The sequence below is a fragment of the Caretta caretta genome, chromosome 14, assembly GCF_965140235.1.
Source record: "Caretta caretta isolate rCarCar2 chromosome 14, rCarCar1.hap1, whole genome shotgun sequence".
NCBI classification, from domain to species: Eukaryota; Metazoa; Chordata; order Testudines; family Cheloniidae; genus Caretta; species Caretta caretta.
This window is the reverse complement of record NC_134219.1, coordinates 2,283,676-2,300,280: the sequence shown is the minus strand read 5'-3', so window position 1 is coordinate 2,300,280 and position 16,605 is coordinate 2,283,676. Positions and strand designations below refer to the sequence as shown.

The following is a 16,605-nucleotide window of genomic DNA, read 5'->3' as shown; positions in this document are numbered from 1 at the left end:
TTCTGTTCCCCTGAGATGTGTGAAGTGACAGCAATCGCACAGACTGGAGGAGGGGGAAGGAAAGGGTAAAAGGAGGATGGGGAGCGGCGAGCCCATGAGACTGTCACTAAAGGGATGGCAAGAGGCCAGTGTCAAACTGGGAGCTTCATGCTGTTTTTAACTCATTGTTTGTTAATAACCCCCCCCCCCCAAGTGAATAATCTTGCAGCAAATAATCTCTCTCTTGACTCAAACACTGCTTTGTTAGTGTACGAGAGCTGGTGAGAATTTATTTTTACAGAGTGTGTTTTCAAAATTGGAATATAAAATATTCTCTAGAATTTACAAACCATTAAAGACTGGGGCTCCTGCCCCATTACCAGAGCCCAGGGGGACACAGTCTCCTGGTTTCTCTCTGGTCATCCTGGCTTTTCACCCCATGAATTACCCTGAGTTCCTGGCGTGGACGGTTAGTCACGGTGCCCTGTAGAGGCTTGCTGGAAAGGAGGTCTTGGAGCTCTGATCCCAGAGGGGGTGGAAGGCTCAAGTTCACACTGGGGCTGGACAGTGTCTTCCTGGTGCCAAATTAATGCTTGGGCTCAGCTTCTTCCTTCCTTGATCAAGAACAAGGAAAGGTCACAAAGAGTAAAAAAAGCCAAACCATCCTAGGTAACTCCCTGCTACTCTGGGAACTGGAACGAGAGATACAGGAGCTCTGGGGCACCATCTTCAGACACTGGTGCTGATATCTCATGCCATGAGTTTGGGGTCTCAACTCGGTGCATGCATTTGCTGGGACTGTCAGCATCTGCCCAGGACTGGCCCAGCAGGAAAGTGCTGCAAATCGGGATTGAGGGGCAGCAGCCAAGCCATGGGGATGGGGATCTTGGGCTTGGATTAGAAGGCAGGGCCGGTACGGTGCGTTGCAGAGCTGTGTGGAGATGCCAGGCAGAACAAGAGCAGGGCAGTGGAGCAGGCTGTGGTGCACAGGTAGAGATGTTCCTGCAGGATCTGAACATCGCCTCCCCCCATCAGCAGTATCAGAGTGTCACATGAACCAGCACCAGCCTCCACACCACACCCAGCTGTGTCCTGGTCCTTATGATCCCCTCGAGAGCAGATCAGCCTGGGAGACCTGGGAGCAATTTGCCCCTCACTAACCAGGCTAATCTCCATGCATTTTTATTGTCCTGGATCTCTCCAGCCCCTTATTTGCGCAGGTGACTGTAGCACTGAGAGAATCCGGCTATGAGCTGCCAGAAACTGCGCTGAGAATGTTGCCTCTATCTCTAAATACAAAGGGCCCGGCAGGGCAGGGGGTTGATATAAAGAGAACGGTTTAGAGCAGAGTTCTGCTCTCACTTATTCCGGACATCAGAGGGGTTTCTCTGGATTTACATCAATATACCAGGGCAGAATCCAGCCCTACTTTACAAAAGAATGAGGTGGCCTGGCCCTTTCTTTATTCATTAAGGCCCAGAGGCGAGCTCCTCGAAGGGTATTTCTGTCCACCCTCACATCACACCCGGGGACCGTTCACTTTGCTTATCATGTACACCGGAAACAGACAAAATCCCCAGTGACCTGCCACAGTCTCGTGGTCCAGTCAGCCCAGGACGCTGCACCTTCGGCGGGAACACATGGTGCAGCACAGACGGTGCCCGTTGGAAATCTCCTGCTCCGCGGGGGCAGCATGCGCCCTGCAGCCCTTTATCCTACCTTGTTACCCCGACTGTCCCTTTAATGCCATTACCCAAGAGCATTACATGAGCAGATCCCCTCTGGACGTGCGGTTGCTTAGGCCGCCCACACACCTACCTCCCTGGCCCAGGAGACGTGCCCCCCAGTGGGGAGGACAGGTGCTTCCGGATGTACTCTCTGGATCTGATGTCAGCCTGGAATTGGGGAGGAGATGGATTAGCGAAGACTCAAGACTTGATTGGTCAGACCGCCCCACGCCCGCCGCTCTCTAACGAACTGTGCCAGGCAGATGCTCTCAGGCAGCTGCACAGGCCAGGAGGGGGAGTCACTCCGCAGGGCCCTGGTGCGCTGTCCGTGTGCAGCATTCACCCCCTCTGCAAGTGAGAGGGGCGTGAAGGCTCAGCCCTCTCCCCCCCCCAAGCTATCTACAGCATACGGCTGGCAGTCCCGGGTAGGGCTCTCGCACAAGTAGGGACCACCCCCCCCCCCGCCTCCCTGACCTTATCCCGCTCCATTCAGTCCCTCTGCCTCAACTGCACCTGGGCTGAGAAGACAAAGACCCAAAATGGAGGAGAAGGGTCTGAGCCCAGGCAGCCTTAGCTGCAGCGCGGTTCACTGTGGAAGCAGAAATGAGATTTCCTAAAGCCCAGCTCCCCATTTCTGCATTTACCACAACGGAAGGCAGCAAGGCATAGAGTGGGCAGCGGGTGCACACCATTCAGTGCCAAGGGCCAGCTCTGCCCTGGCCCTCTCCCAAGCGCTGAGGATGGGGGGCAACGGCAACAAAGCACAGGGGTAACAGCCAGACAGCTCAGCTGGGAGAGCAAATCCCCATCAAATCCCTCCAGCTCTCGATGCACAGTCCAGGAGCTCTGGTGAGTTCAGCTGGCCTCTGCCAGAGGCCTCTAAGAGACCTGAGTGGCTGGGATGTCCAATAGAAATACAATTCACATATCTCCCCTACCCCCACGGCAACCTGTGAGCCTCTGCACAGCTCATACCATACCCATCCCTCACCCGACGGGCATCTACCCCAGCTCCTCCTCGGCTCTGACGCCCTCAGATGTGGTGCAGGGACATGACAGGCCAGTCTGGACTTACGGCGGCCAGGGGCAAAGCAGGAGGTGGACGCTGACCTGCCGAGTGAATCCAGACCCCTGGCAATTGCTGAGGTGAAGGGGAAGCGACCCAAGTTATTTCCCAGCTGCCCCGTGCACCCAGCCCATGGAGAAGCAGAGCAGCACTGCACGCTCCCCCTCGGCAGGACACCTGGAAGCAGAGACTGGATTGCACCTTGGGAGAAGAGGAAGAGTGGGGGTGGGACCCAAAATTCCAGCAAAAGGCTCAGCAGCCCCACCCACGGTGTGGAGGGGTGGGCAGTCCTTGTACTCCCCCTTGCAGTGCTGCAGGGGTGCCCCACCTTCAGGGTCCCAACTGGGGCAGCAATGGGTTTGCTTTAGCAGCCTCGGGCAAGGCGAGAGCAACGCACCTAACAAACAAGCATATCCCCTTTTAACAAGGCTTCAATTCACAGTCCATAAGGCCCTCACCTCAGGACAAAGGCTCTCGTTAGGCTGGTCTGCTTGATGAAACAATGCCCGCCCACCCACTGCAGCTGCAGGCTTCTGCTCCCCTCTCTCTTGCTCGGCTTCCTGTTCCTGTTAATATAGCCCAGCCCTAGGGCAGGGCCTCTGGTTACACCCCAGGCTGTCTCAGACTCATAGGGTATGTCTACACTGCAATCAGACACCCACGGCTGGCCCGTGCAGCTAACTTGGGCTCGCAGGGTGGTTTAATTGCAATGTAGACTTCTGGGCGCAGAGCCTGAGCTCTGGGACCATCTCACCTCACAGGGTCCTAGAGCCTGGACTCCAGCTCAAGATCAATACGCTCAGGTCTTTCTCCTCCTCTGTGGCTTCCAACTGATCCATCCCCAGCTTACAGCAAAAATTCTTATTGTTAGTCCCTAAGTGCATGACCTTGCACTTTGCACTATTAGATTTCATCCCATTTCTACACTCCAGTTTACAAGGTTATTCAAATCTTCTCGTACGATATTCCGGTCCTCCTCCATATTGGCAATACCTCCCAACTTTGTGTCATCCGCGAATTTTATTAGCACACACTCACATTTTGTGCCAAGGTCATGAATGAAAATGTTAAATAAGGTTGGTCCCAAGACTGATCCTTGAGGAACTCCACTAATAACCTTTCTCCAGCCTGACAGTTCACCTTTCAGTATGACCCCCCGTACTCTCCCTCTTAGCCATAAGCTCCAACCTGTCCCTTCAAGGTGTAGTACACTCCTTCATGCCTAGAGCAGCCTAACTGGCTTCTCCCTCTGTCCATAAGAACCTCCTTGATGGGGGTGCAAAGCCCCCTCCAAATGGAACTGCAGGAAAGAGTGATGCTTTGCACAGCCCCAGGCCTCAGACCCAGCATGAGCTCCATCTGAACTGTCTCGTCCTATTGGGGCACACACACAGGAGACAGAAAAGACCTGTCAGAACCCCAAGGGCAGGGTAGAGTCCTTGAGAGAGCAAACCAGTCTCCCTCCCCACAGAGACGGGTATTTAGTGATGCCAGGTGCAGGGAGTGGGGGAGGGCGAGAAAGCTCTTTTGGGGGGCTGCTCCCTGAAACACCAGGGAGGTCTGACACCGCTGCCTTAGCCTGGCCTGAACAGCTAGTGCTGGCCTGGACAGTAGCTGCACCTTCGAGCCGCAGCCCTCACTGCAACCCCCTTGCTACAGCCATTGGGCCCGGCCACAGAGGGAAGGAAGCTTGGAAGGACCAGTGCCCCTCTGCCCACAGGAAGCCGCTGGGAGCCACGTCTGTCTGACCAGCAGCACAAAGGCCCTGTGGCAATTTTGCCCTGCCAGCACCCGGCCGTGTGTCTAGCAGCTCCCTCCTTGCACTGGAAACAGGCAGGCGGGGAAGGAAGTGCTGGGGCGTTTTAATTGCTTTTTCCTGGAGTGGCAGTGAGAGCTGCTGGGTCAGGGACGCCCCGGGTGGAGGCGTTCGCTGTCTATAGACACTGGACTCTGAGCTCCCTCCCCACCTGCCGCTCCCAGCATGAGGATAGCTACCATGTGAGCCAGCCGTGCTGGGAACATTCCCACTCTGCTCCTGGGAGGAGCATCACGAAGGGGTAGCAGAGCTGGGCTATGGCAGAAGTGTCACTTGCTCCCACATCGCAGCCGTCCACGCACGCACTGTCCCCCCAGCCATGGTAGACATGGCCACACCCATCCCTCTAGCCATGCCCAGGGCGGCTGCAGCAGCAGGGCAAACTTTACTCACACTGTCCCTCCAGCAGCCTCGGCCTCAGCAGGAGGGAGCCCCGTCCAGGGACAAGAGGGTCATTTGGTCTCCCTGGCTGTTTCAGTCTTGGGCCCCACGGCTGAGAGTGAGACCAGGGCCCCACTGGTGCCAGCAGTGGCGGTGGCTATAGGGTTGCAGACACCTGTCCATTGGGAAGGGGGCTGAGACCCAGCAAGGCGCTGCACACCAGCCAGCTAACAGCTGGGAACGACTTGCCTGGGGCTGGATTTGAACTGGTGACCTACGGGCAAAAGGTTCCGTGTCCCACTGAGAGCTAGGCTAGTTCTGGGAATGAGTCTCCCTCCCCAGCTCTGGGCTGCAGGGCGAGGTCACACACCAGCCCACACCTGAGCCAGTTGCATCGGCCAGCCAGGACGACGCAGGGCTGAGTTGGCTGGGGAAGCCGCTCCCAGGCTGAGAACAGAGGCTGCCGGAAGACCTTTGCGCTTGTCTTTTCAATGTACACTTTGGGCTGCGTGGGGGCGGGAGGGCTCTCGCTGGGATGGCAGAGTGGGCTGGACCACAGGCTCACATGGCTTCCCCCCTCCCTGCTGCTTCGCCCCCCCCCATCCCCGGAATGGTCTCCGTGCCCATGTCTGCCTCAGCCCCCTCTCTCAAACCCACTCTGCATTGCCAGCATGACTGCCCCTTCCCCTCCAGGGCCACTACCCTGGAGAGAGCCATTCTGAATCAGGGAAAGCAAACAGGAAATCGCCCACTTGCCCCACCGGAGGAGAAATGCCACTCAGTGCCCACCAGAGACAGCAGGACAGTGCAGGAGCCACTAACTTGGTGTGTTTCAGGAGTTTTTTCATGGGAACATCTCAGGCAAAGACGCACAGATGACAAGGTGGGCTCTACAAGGGGGTGGGGATCAGAAGGCCAGTCGCCCCTGCCTGTGTTCTCATAGGGACTGTTCTAACGGACACAACCATCCTGCCTGCACCTCCCTGCACAGAACACTGAGACAATCAGCTGGCCCTTTGCTACCTGCAAGCAGCCGCCCTCTTCACCAAACAGGCTAGACACCTTTATTCTCTTTTTCCTTAGGGTTCTCAGACACACAGTTCCCTCCTGCGCTACCAAAGCCCCAGAGTCAGAGCACAGGCCAACAACTCTGTTATTTAAATCAGGCATTCAACATTCCATGGGGAAAAGCCCAAAGCTACAGACATTGACTCAGTGATCTCCATCAAGCCATTGGAAGATGCCTAGAAGTGGTCATGAACCAAGGGTCCTCCATGTGCCATGTGAAATCCTTTAGGAACAATTCTGGTGGAAACAAACTCTTAGTCAGATAGCTTCATTTCCCAGAGTACAGCTCGTTCTCAGGTGTGTGATTCACAGAGGAAAACACACCTTTGTCAAATCTCCAGCTAGGCAGGACAGGGCCTGCTCAGTACTTGGCTGGAGGCCTCCAAAGAACACAGAGTGAGCTGTAGCATGTGCTGCTGGTGACTCAGCACTGGTGCAGGTCAGAGTCACCGCGGAACCAGTGGCCTGGTGTGGCGCAAGGGGCCATCTTTCCAGTGAGAGACAGCCCTCTGTGGTCATTAAAGGAGCCATAGCCACCTCAACAACGTAACGGTGGGAGTGCTGGGCTAAACTCTCCCCAAAGCTTCACTTGGGAAAGTCATTCTTCACTTCCTCCCTTAAAAACCTCACTGCACAGTGGTAGCTCCGAACAGCTGCTGTGCTTCACTCCAGAGATGGCTTCATGATACCACCCCCACTCTGAAACAGTTTGGGCTCCTTCCAGCTGAAGGGAACTAAACAAACGTACAAGGCCAGGATGGATTAATAAAACTCTCAACGGCTGCCCTGGATGTAACTCACATGTTTGTGCTGTTTGTGAACATTCCCGCACCAAACTCCCCACTAGCTCTCTTCACGCCTCCCTATGAGTTCTGTGCCGGAGATGCTGCTTAAGAGCCACTCACCAACTCCACATGCCAGACAATGAAATACAGTTACATAAGGAGCAGTTTGTTTGGAGGAATATTTTCCTCTTTTTGTGATTGGACAGTTTCATATCTCAGCTGACAAATAACTCTGATCACTCTTCAGGATAAGACATTACGCGATGAATTTCATAACAAGGGAAACAGACTGCTCGACAGAATGCCTACTGGGAGCCCAAGTAGCAAAAGCCTGATTCCCTTACTGTTCTTCTGCAGGAGGAAAAAGCCCCAAACCAAGTTCGCCTAATAACACAGCTAAGGCTTGATTAGGCAGCAAGTTACTTGCCAGCGCTCACTCCTAATGCTATGCTGAGAGACAGCTTAACCCAGCTTATTAACCCAGAGGCTAATCAATAAGATGGATCATTGTGCTGTAATAATCCCTTCTATTTTCGGAGGGGACTAGTGCTGGCATTAGGGGTCTGGAGTTTCTACCTTGTCTATTTTGTGAATGGGCACCAGTGGCACATGTGGGCACAGCAAGCTGGTGGAGGGGGAAGGAGGGTCAGGTCTCAGGGAGTAGGGGGTTCTGGCCCTCAGTTGGCAATCCCTGCTGGATAGCAGGAACATGTAACAGGCAGGGCAGGGCTGATAGCTTGTGTTCCAGTTCCTTGATGGAGGAGAGTTTAACAGCACAGGTGCAGTGGCTTGAAAGTGCAGCACCTAGGGGCACCAATTCAGACTCGTTTCTTTGCCGCTTTGTGGCGGGCCAGCATTACCCCACAGATTGCTCTGCCGGCAGCTCCTGACCCAGCAGGAACCTGCTGGGCAAGCTGCCAGCTGGAGTGAAAAGGGTCAAGTAGTGAGCAGGAGTCTGATGGGCAGCAAAGCAGAAAGGCAAGACTGCAGAGGTAACAGAGCCTATTCCAGTGCAGGTTCTGTTCCATCCCTGGGAGTCAAAGGCAGGGAGCTCATATGCTAAAAGGCTCCACTCCATACCCCGTGCATGTGTAGTTTGGAATCTGGACAGGCTTGGAATTCTTGCACCCACAGACAGGTCAAGAGGAGCTCTTATTCGGGACACCAGGGGCAGCTCAGGAAGATTCAGTGTCATGTCACCAGTAGCTGTAGGTAGAGTGTTTTGCCTGTGGCAATGGGAGGCTGGTTTATGTTCACCTGGGTTCCTTTGTTTGGGTTGCACCTGGGAGGTCCCTCTGGCTGGGATCAAACCTCCGCAGGGGAACCTCAAATATTCATGAGCCTGCCAGACGAGACAGAGTGCTCCCTCTCCGCACACGGAGTTCTCATGCCTCGGCCTCGTATTTACTCACGGAATGAGGTCCAAGCGGGATATAAATATTTATTGTAGCAGACAATGAATTTCCCTCGGCTTCCTCTGAAAGTTCACAACACTTGCTGCATCTGAGACACACGTCCCCAGTCAGCAAAGCCACCTCTTGTTCCAAATACAAATGCGACCACGTTCATGGCCAAGATGATGTCTGGCGCCCACTTCATACAACTTAGCCACATGTACCCCAGTGCAGGATGGGGCCAGCTGTGCCTCCAGCAGGGGGGCAGGTTTATGTCCCCACAGCAGCTACACAGCCACTGCTGTCATGTAAGACTGCACCATGGCCCAGCGAAGAAGGGAACGGAAGAGCTGAGCTCAGCTGTGAGCTGCACTTGTTTGAAACTACCAGAACCTTCAGAACCAGGGAAAGCTTCAAGGGCTGATAACCCTGAAGCTTCACCTTGGGCATCAGAAAAGCTGTGATCACAAGGCACTACCCAGGCAAAACCTGCTGTAGGACATTCCCCTTTCACATATCCTCAACGCCCTGCAGGCTCACCACAGAGAAATACCACAGAGAAAAGGCCGACAAGTCACTTAGTGCAGGAAGGACCCCTTAACTCTATTTTCTAGTGCTTTACTCAGCCCAGCTTTAACTCAAAGGGCTCTAGCTTTCAGCCCTACCACACGCTAATCCCTGTTCTATAGTCAGCTAGATCTCAGCAAAAGGATTGCCCAATGTTGCTGAATTTTCAGCTTTTGCTCAGTTTTATCCCGTTCCTCCTCCCTAGACCACCCAAACCAGAGGCTCCCAAAAGCTGCTCCAGGGAACAGCTACAGCATCTGTGGAGACCTAGCTGGTGCCTGGTGCTGGCTCCACTACCTCGCCTCCAGCCACTAAATCACATCAAAAGAAGTTACATCCTTTGTGACTCAAGTTCTTGTTTCCTGTAGGTGATTGTTGTCATAACCCCAGGGAGGCTGAGTGATGCGGGGCAGGTTCCATGAGATAGTGAATTGGCGAGCTGGTGAGGTCCATATAAGCCTCTATGACACACTCTCCATGAAGATATGACCTGTACTATGGAAAAGTCCAAGAATCCCAGCGCTGAATAATTCCCCTCCCTCCTTGGGTTCACACCCTTCTAATCCTTGGAGATAGTTCTCAAATCTTTCCCCGGAAGGAGTCACCAGGAAATCAATTTTGTCCCTTTAACTAATGCCCCAGGTTAGCTGCAGCAGCTGGAGGAGTCTTGCTGGCCAGTCTCGAAGAGGCAGGGGAATGGGACTGAAGGTGACAGAAAGCATCTGTGATGAGTAGGGCACCTGGGTCAAAATGATTTCCAAAAGAAAAACGGGCATGTTTCCACTGGGGAAGGCTTTTCCCCTTCCCTCCTAACACGCCCCCAAGTGCCACACAGTGCAACTATGAAAGGCTGTCTCCTGAAGCATCGGGTGCTGGCCACCGGCAGTGAGCTACGGGACTAGACGACCTGTAAGACTGCTCCAGTCTGTCAGGAGGTGGGATATGGGCCCAGAAACGCCATGATCAGCTCTGGTCTGGAGGTGCCAATGGGCAGTTTTGCTTTGAGGTTTGCTGGTCACTCCACAACTAACAGTGTCACATGGTTCAATTTTCAGAAAATATCACAAAGCCAGTGAACAGCTTCTGTCTGCAGCGCCTGTGTGTCTGGCCTTGGTCGGAGCCTTCTCAATACTGCTCAGAGAGGCAGCAGAGCCAGGGCTGGCAGACACGTGATGAAGGCCGAGGTGTAGCAGTCGGAACACTCCCTGTTCCAGGGTGATGTTACAACGGGGACATAGAACAGACTCTGCTCCCCAAATGCAGAGCAGGGCAGCCTGCCTGAACTGCCAATGGCAGGGTGATCCTGAGGAGAAGGAAGCTCTTGGCCGGTAGAAATTCCAGCGCTTCACACTTCTTGAGACTCATTTCTCCAGCCCTGCTGTGATTTAATTATAAAATTGCTGGCAGCAAGAGGCACTGAATGCGATCTAGTGCTGCCACTTACAGGCTACATCTGGAACCGGCAGCCTGCAGCTTGTTGCGGAGTGCGGCATACCCCATAGCCCAGAGGATGAACACTGCAGTCTGTGTTCGGCTCCACATTCTGGGAAAACTGCACCTCCAGCTCCTCTGCATTATTAACCCCAGAGCCAGCCTGCAGAGAGGAGCAGAGAGCCCCACCAGGCTGGATCAGGGACAGGTCAGGAGGACAAAGAAACCGGGAAGGAGCAGTTTGTTCCTCGTGTTTAAGACAGGTAGATCAGAACTGCCAGGACTGGCTGTAGCCCGTAGCTGGAGGGGACGGCCCAGCAGGCTCAGGAGCTGCTCTTGGGGAAGGGAGGCCAGCTGAGCTCCGACATGCTGTCGCAGCCCAGTAATTCACAGCTGCCTGTCACCCCTTTGCTATCTAACAGGCCACGTCTCCCATGACAGGCTTGGATCCCCATCCCCTAGCTGCCCCTGCCTTCGCACCTGTCGGATGGGCTCTGGGATCCGGTACCTACAGCAGGACTGGACCAGGCGCACTGCCGACTCCAGGCACGTCCTGTGGCCTACGGAGACATAGATGGGCTTCGTGCTCTTGTTGTAGCTGCGCAGGGCCTGGAGGGTTGGAAACCGGACAGATCAGAGATTTGGGGCTTGTTTAAAACAAACACAAGACGTCAGTGATTGCACACGCACATGGGGACACTTGGGAGAGCTGGGGGGTGTCAGACACTTCGGAGCCCAGGGCTTTACTTCTCCTCTCTGCTTGAGAGCATCACAGGGAGGGTCTGTCTCCTAGGGCTCCTTGTGCTCCCCTCCCTCAATATTTCACTGCTCAGAGCAAGGGACCTTGCTCAGTGGAACCTGGAGTGAACTGAAATATATCCATGCGAAGGAGGCAGCTGACACCTGCCAGTTCTGAGTGGGGACACAGCTAGCCCCACCATTTCCCAAGCTGCCTTTTCCACCAAGTTGTAGGGGTTCCTGTCTCACAATCTGGAGACCTGCCACAGAAAAAACTCCTGCCTGTGCTTTGCCCCTTTGCTGTAATGGTGCAGGACACGGGCAGCTAGACCAGGACATGGCATCTCACATTCCACTGTCACATATGAGAAAGAGGCCATGCATCCCAGGAGGGGATCCCACGCCTTTCTGAGAGTGCTTGCGCTGAAAGGAATGGGAGGGGAGCCTTAGCTCTGCTCTGCTCAGATCCTGCCCTCCTGGCTTATTGTTACTGGGCTGCAGAGAGCTGCACTATACTTTGTCCCCTCCCTCCTTCCCATCTGAGCCAGGCTAGGGAGCATGGAGAAGGCCCATCCATGACCAACACGCAAAGCAGACTCCCCATGACTTACCATGCCCAGGACTCTCCCCGAGGTGCCCCTCAGAGGGAACATGGCTCCTCCCATCTGCAGGTCGCGGATCTAAACCAAGCAAGCACCCAAGGGCCAGCTGGTTAGAGCTCCAATGCATCAGTCCCAGGAGGGGTTGGGAGAGCCTCCTCCAGAACTTCCCTTCTGTGTCTGAACAGGCTTGTTTTGCGGGGAAACAGAGTGATCACTGCAGCCACCTTTGCTTTGGCCTCTACTTAGCGCCAGCATGGAGTGCCCACAGTGCAGCCAGCACTTCCTGCTGGGAAAGGCTGGGACGGAGAAACCGGGAGCTGCCCCTTGCCAGCCAGCATGTGGCTCCCCAGCTCCCCGTGGCGGGAGAGGCCAGGAGGGGGGTCGCTAAGAGTTCCCATTCACCCAGGCTCTTACTCCATTCCCCGCACTGGCACAGGAGGGAGGGATGCTTGTGCTGGCCTTACCTGCTCCTTGTGCAGCTCATCCTTGGCCAGGCCATCAACCTGCAGGAGATTTTTGGCCACACCAATACAGGGCAGGCCCGTCAGCACCCCCAGGTGGCAGGCCACCCCAAACCCTGCCGAAGAAACCAAGAGATGGTCAAAGGAAACAGGAAGGGGCCAGCAGTGGGGTTCTCCATCCTGTTCTGGTGATCCTCATCAGAGGGAACAGCCCAGGGTCCCCGTCGGGGGGCAGCGCTCTCTCCTGGAGCCTGGGGGTCCCTGTCAGGGGGGCAGCACTCTCTCCTGGAGCCTGGGGGTCCCTGTCGGGGGGAACAGTGTTCTCTCATGGAGCCTGGGGGTCCCCGTTGGGGGGGGCAGCACTCTCTCCTGGAGCCTGGGGGTCCCTGTCAGGGGGGCAGCACTCTCTCCTGGAGCCTGCGGGGTCCCCGTTGCGGGGAAGTGCTCTCTCCTAGGGCCTGGGGGTCCCCATCAGGGGGCAGAGCTCTCTCATACCTCTGTGATGGAGCACGCCATTCCCATCTACGAGCAGCACCTGGAAGAGCCCCAGGTGACGTGTTAGTTACCAAGCACCATGGAACGCGCTAGCTGAGTGAACACACCTCCGCCCTGAACAAGTGGCGAGTGAGGCCAGCTCCGTGAGGAAGGAGAAGGCTCCATTTCAATCCTTTGCCCCACCCCTACAGCTCCTTTACCCAGGTTCTCCCCACCCCTGCCTGCTTCGCTCTCTCTTTCATGCCCCTTTTGATGACCACCCCCGGGAGTAGGGAGCTGAAATAGAAATCTATTGCAGGCCGAGTGCCCGGCGCCCCAGTAGTGCTAAAGAAAGGATGGGAGTCATCCCAGTGTCTTCCCTTCCCTGTTCACAGACAAGGTGAAGTCTGGCTGGCCATTGGCTTGGTTTCCCCATCCCCCTAGAGACAGCGAAACAGACACAAGGCTGTGTTAGGGTGTATGCTGCCCTGCCCTGCCTGCTGCCGAGGTGCTGGCCAGCGCAACCTCGAGGGAAGATTCCTTTTCAGGTCCATCCAGCACCCCAGGGACATCTCCCAGTGAGAGAAAGGAACATGCTGCACCTGAGGCCTGAGCCCAGGCTCTCGCTCCTGAAGTCTCTGAGCAGCTTCCACCAGGAAAGGGGCCTCTCGAAAAGCTAAGTATCCTGCCACGTAGGGGGCGCTCACGGTTACCATCTGACAGTCCTCATATAGCACCTGGGACAAAACAAGGACTGTGCTGAGAACATAGACTCATGTCTGCAAGGGGCAACTTAACACAGCAGACACTAGGATCAGTGTACTGACCCCAGGAACCCAGGCAATCACTGGTTTAACCCTGACCGGCTCAGATATTTCTTTTCCAGTATTTATATTCTCTCTCTCTTGCTTCAATACTCTCCCCTAACCCTGCTGGGCCGCTCCCACAAAGTTAAACACAAATGCTGCACATTAGCTCCCACCAACTGGTCCCCTCAGGGTGAGCATAGGGGTGATGGGTGGAGAGAAGTAATGGGCAGATGATGGAAAATGACCAGATATACCCTAGTCTACCCTACTCTGCTTGAGTGCAGGGACTTTGCCAACGGCTAGGGATGCTTTGGCCCCATTTGAGTGTTCAACAGGGGGAGATCACTGTCAACTTTTTACATTAGTTGAAATCTCTACATAAACTCTGATAAATCTTTATTAATTCAAAGTTTAATGACTGCAGAATGTGGGAGATTCACAACAGATTTGGAAGTGCCATTGTAAATCACATCTCATATTAATTGATTGCCAGAGGGATCTGACAAGGAAGGCACCATCTGTCTAGGAATGCTACATTGTTTTAACTTGCTCTCCTGGTAAATGTTGAATAACAATGGCCTTTCTGCAGTTTGTTTCTGGGTAGAGGGTGAAACTGATCATTTCCAACATTTATCTAATTCAATCAAAATCTTCAAAGCCAGTTTATGAGCTATTTCTTTTCAATATCATCATCTCTGACCTACTCCTGAACAATTGCCATACACTGGAACCATCTCCCTGGGCATCTAGAAGTTCTCTGTAACTCCATGACCAAACTACATATTTCCAAATTAATTTTGCTAGGTAATACCAGAGACCATCACTTTCTTCTTCTCACCCATGCTCTCTGCAGAAAGCCTTTTCTTGGTGAACATGTGGGTCAGATACTTGGCTAGAGCCTTGTGACGCTGAGATACAGTCCATGATGCCCTTTGGGGTAGGCTGGTTTTCTACAAAGCCTTTACAGGTATCCCAACCATGAGACCGTTCAAGGGCCATTACCTCAAGATCTGGGTAGCTGAGAACCACCAGGGAAGCGCAAGCGATTGTGTTGTTCCCTTTGGCATATGAGAGGTCCACCCCTCCCACTCTCTCCAGTCCTGCAAAGGTGGAATCTTTCTGCCACTCCTCAGTGTCCTCCTCAATCACATTCGCCTTTAGCTGGGCCTGCTTCCTAAGGAAAGATAACCACAGGCAAAAATAGTGTCTTTTTATTCCCAACTCCATACACAACAAATTGAAATGACAGGAGAAGCAGGCAGGTACGGGCATCATGCAAAATTGTGTTTATTTCAGCACGTTTCCATTAAACAAGACTCTGCTGGGTTAGGCACATGGTGGGTTGGCAGGTGGACAGCATATTCCTTGGGGCAGTGTGGTCTAGTTACTGAAGCAGAACATCAGGACTCCGAGGTTCTAGTCTCAGATTTGTCAGTGCTTCTGAGTGACCTTGGCAAACCTGTGTGCTTCGGTTTCTGCAGTTGGAAAATGGAGGTGATAAGAACCCCGTGTTTCGCAGCAGGGTTCATGAGGGCTGACTGCAACGCATTTGAGATCCTGTGCCAGAACAGGGGCTTTTCATTGCATGGATGGGAAGGGATGAAACAGTCAAAGCCGACAAGCTGGCCGGATCCAGATCTCTGCAGAGACCTACTACATGAGGCCAAGGAGTTACCTCACCTCAATACTAAGGCAGACCCTGACCAAGCTCAGTTAGTGTCCACAAACCTGAAGGGGACGAAGGGCACGAAGCCCCGTCTGAGCCCAGAGGAGTGACTACACTGCCTGTGGCACAGAGGAGACAGAGTCACTCTCTCCTGACAACAACACAATAACAGGGGGAACAGGGGAGAGCCCCAAAGAGCATCAGGAATTGGGTGACCAGATGTCCCAATTTTATAGGGACAGTCCCGATATTTGGGACTTTTTCCTATATAAGCAACTACTACCCCCAACCCCCTGTCCCGATTTTTCACATTTGCTATCTGGTCACCTTAATCAGGAAGCAGAACAGCTGTCATGTCCAAGAGCCACTGGGACAAACAGTGCCTGCCCTTCGGGAAGGGAGAGATGTGGAGATGGTCCCCACTGCTGCCACCAGGTCAGGGCAACTCGTAGAACTGGGGACCCACCTTTGAGTGACACCAGGGACCACAGCCCGACATGGCCTAAAAGGGCCAGGCTTTGCCACCTCATCCCATGCCCCATCCCAATGGAATCAAGGGTTGCCAAGTGTCCGGTTTTCGACCGGGAAGCCTGCTCGAAAAGGTGGCTCCAGTCAGCACTGCTGACTGGGCCGTTAAAAGTCCAGTTGGAGGCACAGCGGGGCTAGGGCAGGCTCCCTGCCTGCCCTGGCTCCGCGCGGTTCCTGGAAGCATCCAGCATGTCACTGCGGCCCCTAGGCACAAGGGTGGGCAGGGAGGCGCCGCGCACTGCCCCCACCCCAAGCACCGGCTCCGCTGCTCCCATTGGCCAGGGACCACAGCCAATGGGAGCTGCAGGGGCGGGGGCAAGGGCAGCATGTGGAACCTCCCTGGTTGCCCCAGCGCCTAGGAGCCGCAGGGACATGCTGGCCGCTTCTGGGAGCCCCCTGAAGTAAGTGCCGCCCGGAGCCTGCACCCCAAACCCCCTCCCAGCCCTGAGCCCCCTCCCACACTTCGAACCCCTCAGCTCCAGTCCGGAGCCACCTCTTGCTCCCCAAATCCCTCATTCCCGCTCCCATCCCCGAGCCTGCACCCCCTGCCCCACCCCAGCCCCCTGCCTCAGCCCGGTGAAAATGGGGGCGTGAGCGGGAGGATGGAGGGGGGGGGGAGTGAGCAGGGGCGGGGCCTCGGAGAAGGGGCGGGGCAGAGCAAAGGGGTTTGGTTCTGTCTGTCTGGGAAGGGGAGGTCCCCAGAGAAGCCCGCCCCTGACGCCACAGTATGACGCATGCGCACAACGCTTTCGCCGCTCGGCGCGACGAGACTACACGTCCCAGCATGCCCCGCAGCCGGAAGTACGGGTCGTCCTACGGGGCCCCTCACACGCCCGCGCCGCGCTCCCCTCCCATTACCGTTCCCAGCGGCGCAGGGTCTCCTCCTCCGGCGGCTCCGTCTCGCTGTGCGCCATGGCGCCGCTTCCGGGCGAGCCGCTTCCGGCGGGGTTGCCGCTGTCCGGCCCCCCGGGGACGCGGAGCGGAGCCGATGGGTTCCTAGGGGCCCCGGCGCGGGCCGGGCTCCCGGGAGCTGTTCGTGCCTTCAGCGCGGGGGGAGGGGGCAAGTCGGCCGAGGGCTGCCAACTGGCTAATCCCAGCGACCCAAACACCCTC

The 16,605-nt window shown here is 55.2% G+C and overlaps 1 protein-coding gene across 3 annotated transcripts; it reads right to left on the bottom strand.

Moving 5' to 3' along the window:
- Positions 1-239: 239 nt before the first annotated feature.
- ENDOV (endonuclease V) lies at positions 240-16,602 on the bottom strand. 3 transcript variants are annotated; one of them, XM_048818889.2, is made up of 9 exons: positions 16,351-16,602; positions 14,301-14,472; positions 13,092-13,226; positions 12,511-12,550; positions 12,019-12,131; positions 11,564-11,632; positions 10,695-10,823; positions 1,798-1,874; positions 240-593 (listed from the first exon to the last, which is right to left on the bottom strand). In XM_048818889.2, exons 1-9 carry the CDS (start codon positions 16,404-16,406, stop codon positions 566-568), a joined length of 819 nt encoding a protein of 272 aa, XP_048674846.2. In that variant the 5' UTR covers positions 16,407-16,602; the 3' UTR covers positions 240-565. The 3 variants fall into 3 exon arrangements, with proteins under 3 accessions (XP_048674846.2, XP_048674847.2, XP_074975268.1); XM_048818890.2 differs by lacking the exon at positions 11,564-11,632; XM_075119167.1 differs by lacking the exon at positions 240-593 and having other exon boundaries at positions 1,793-1,874; positions 10,727-10,823.
- Positions 16,603-16,605: the final 3 nt, after the last annotated feature.

Bases quoted from the DNA above. Each gene is read 5' to 3' on its own strand.
- ENDOV (XM_048818889.2), bottom strand. From the start codon at position 16,406: ATGGCGCACAGCGAGACGGAGCCGCCGGAGGAGGAGACCCTGCGCCGC. The intron at 13,227-14,300 runs GTAATGGCCCTT...GTTTTGTCCCAG, and splicing joins TCAGCTACCCAGATCTTGAG to GTGCTATATGAGGACTGTCA. The intron at 1,875-10,694 runs GTGCGAAGGCAG...CCCCAATTCCAG, and splicing joins TCCCAGAGCCCATCCGACAG to GCTGACATCAGATCCAGAGA.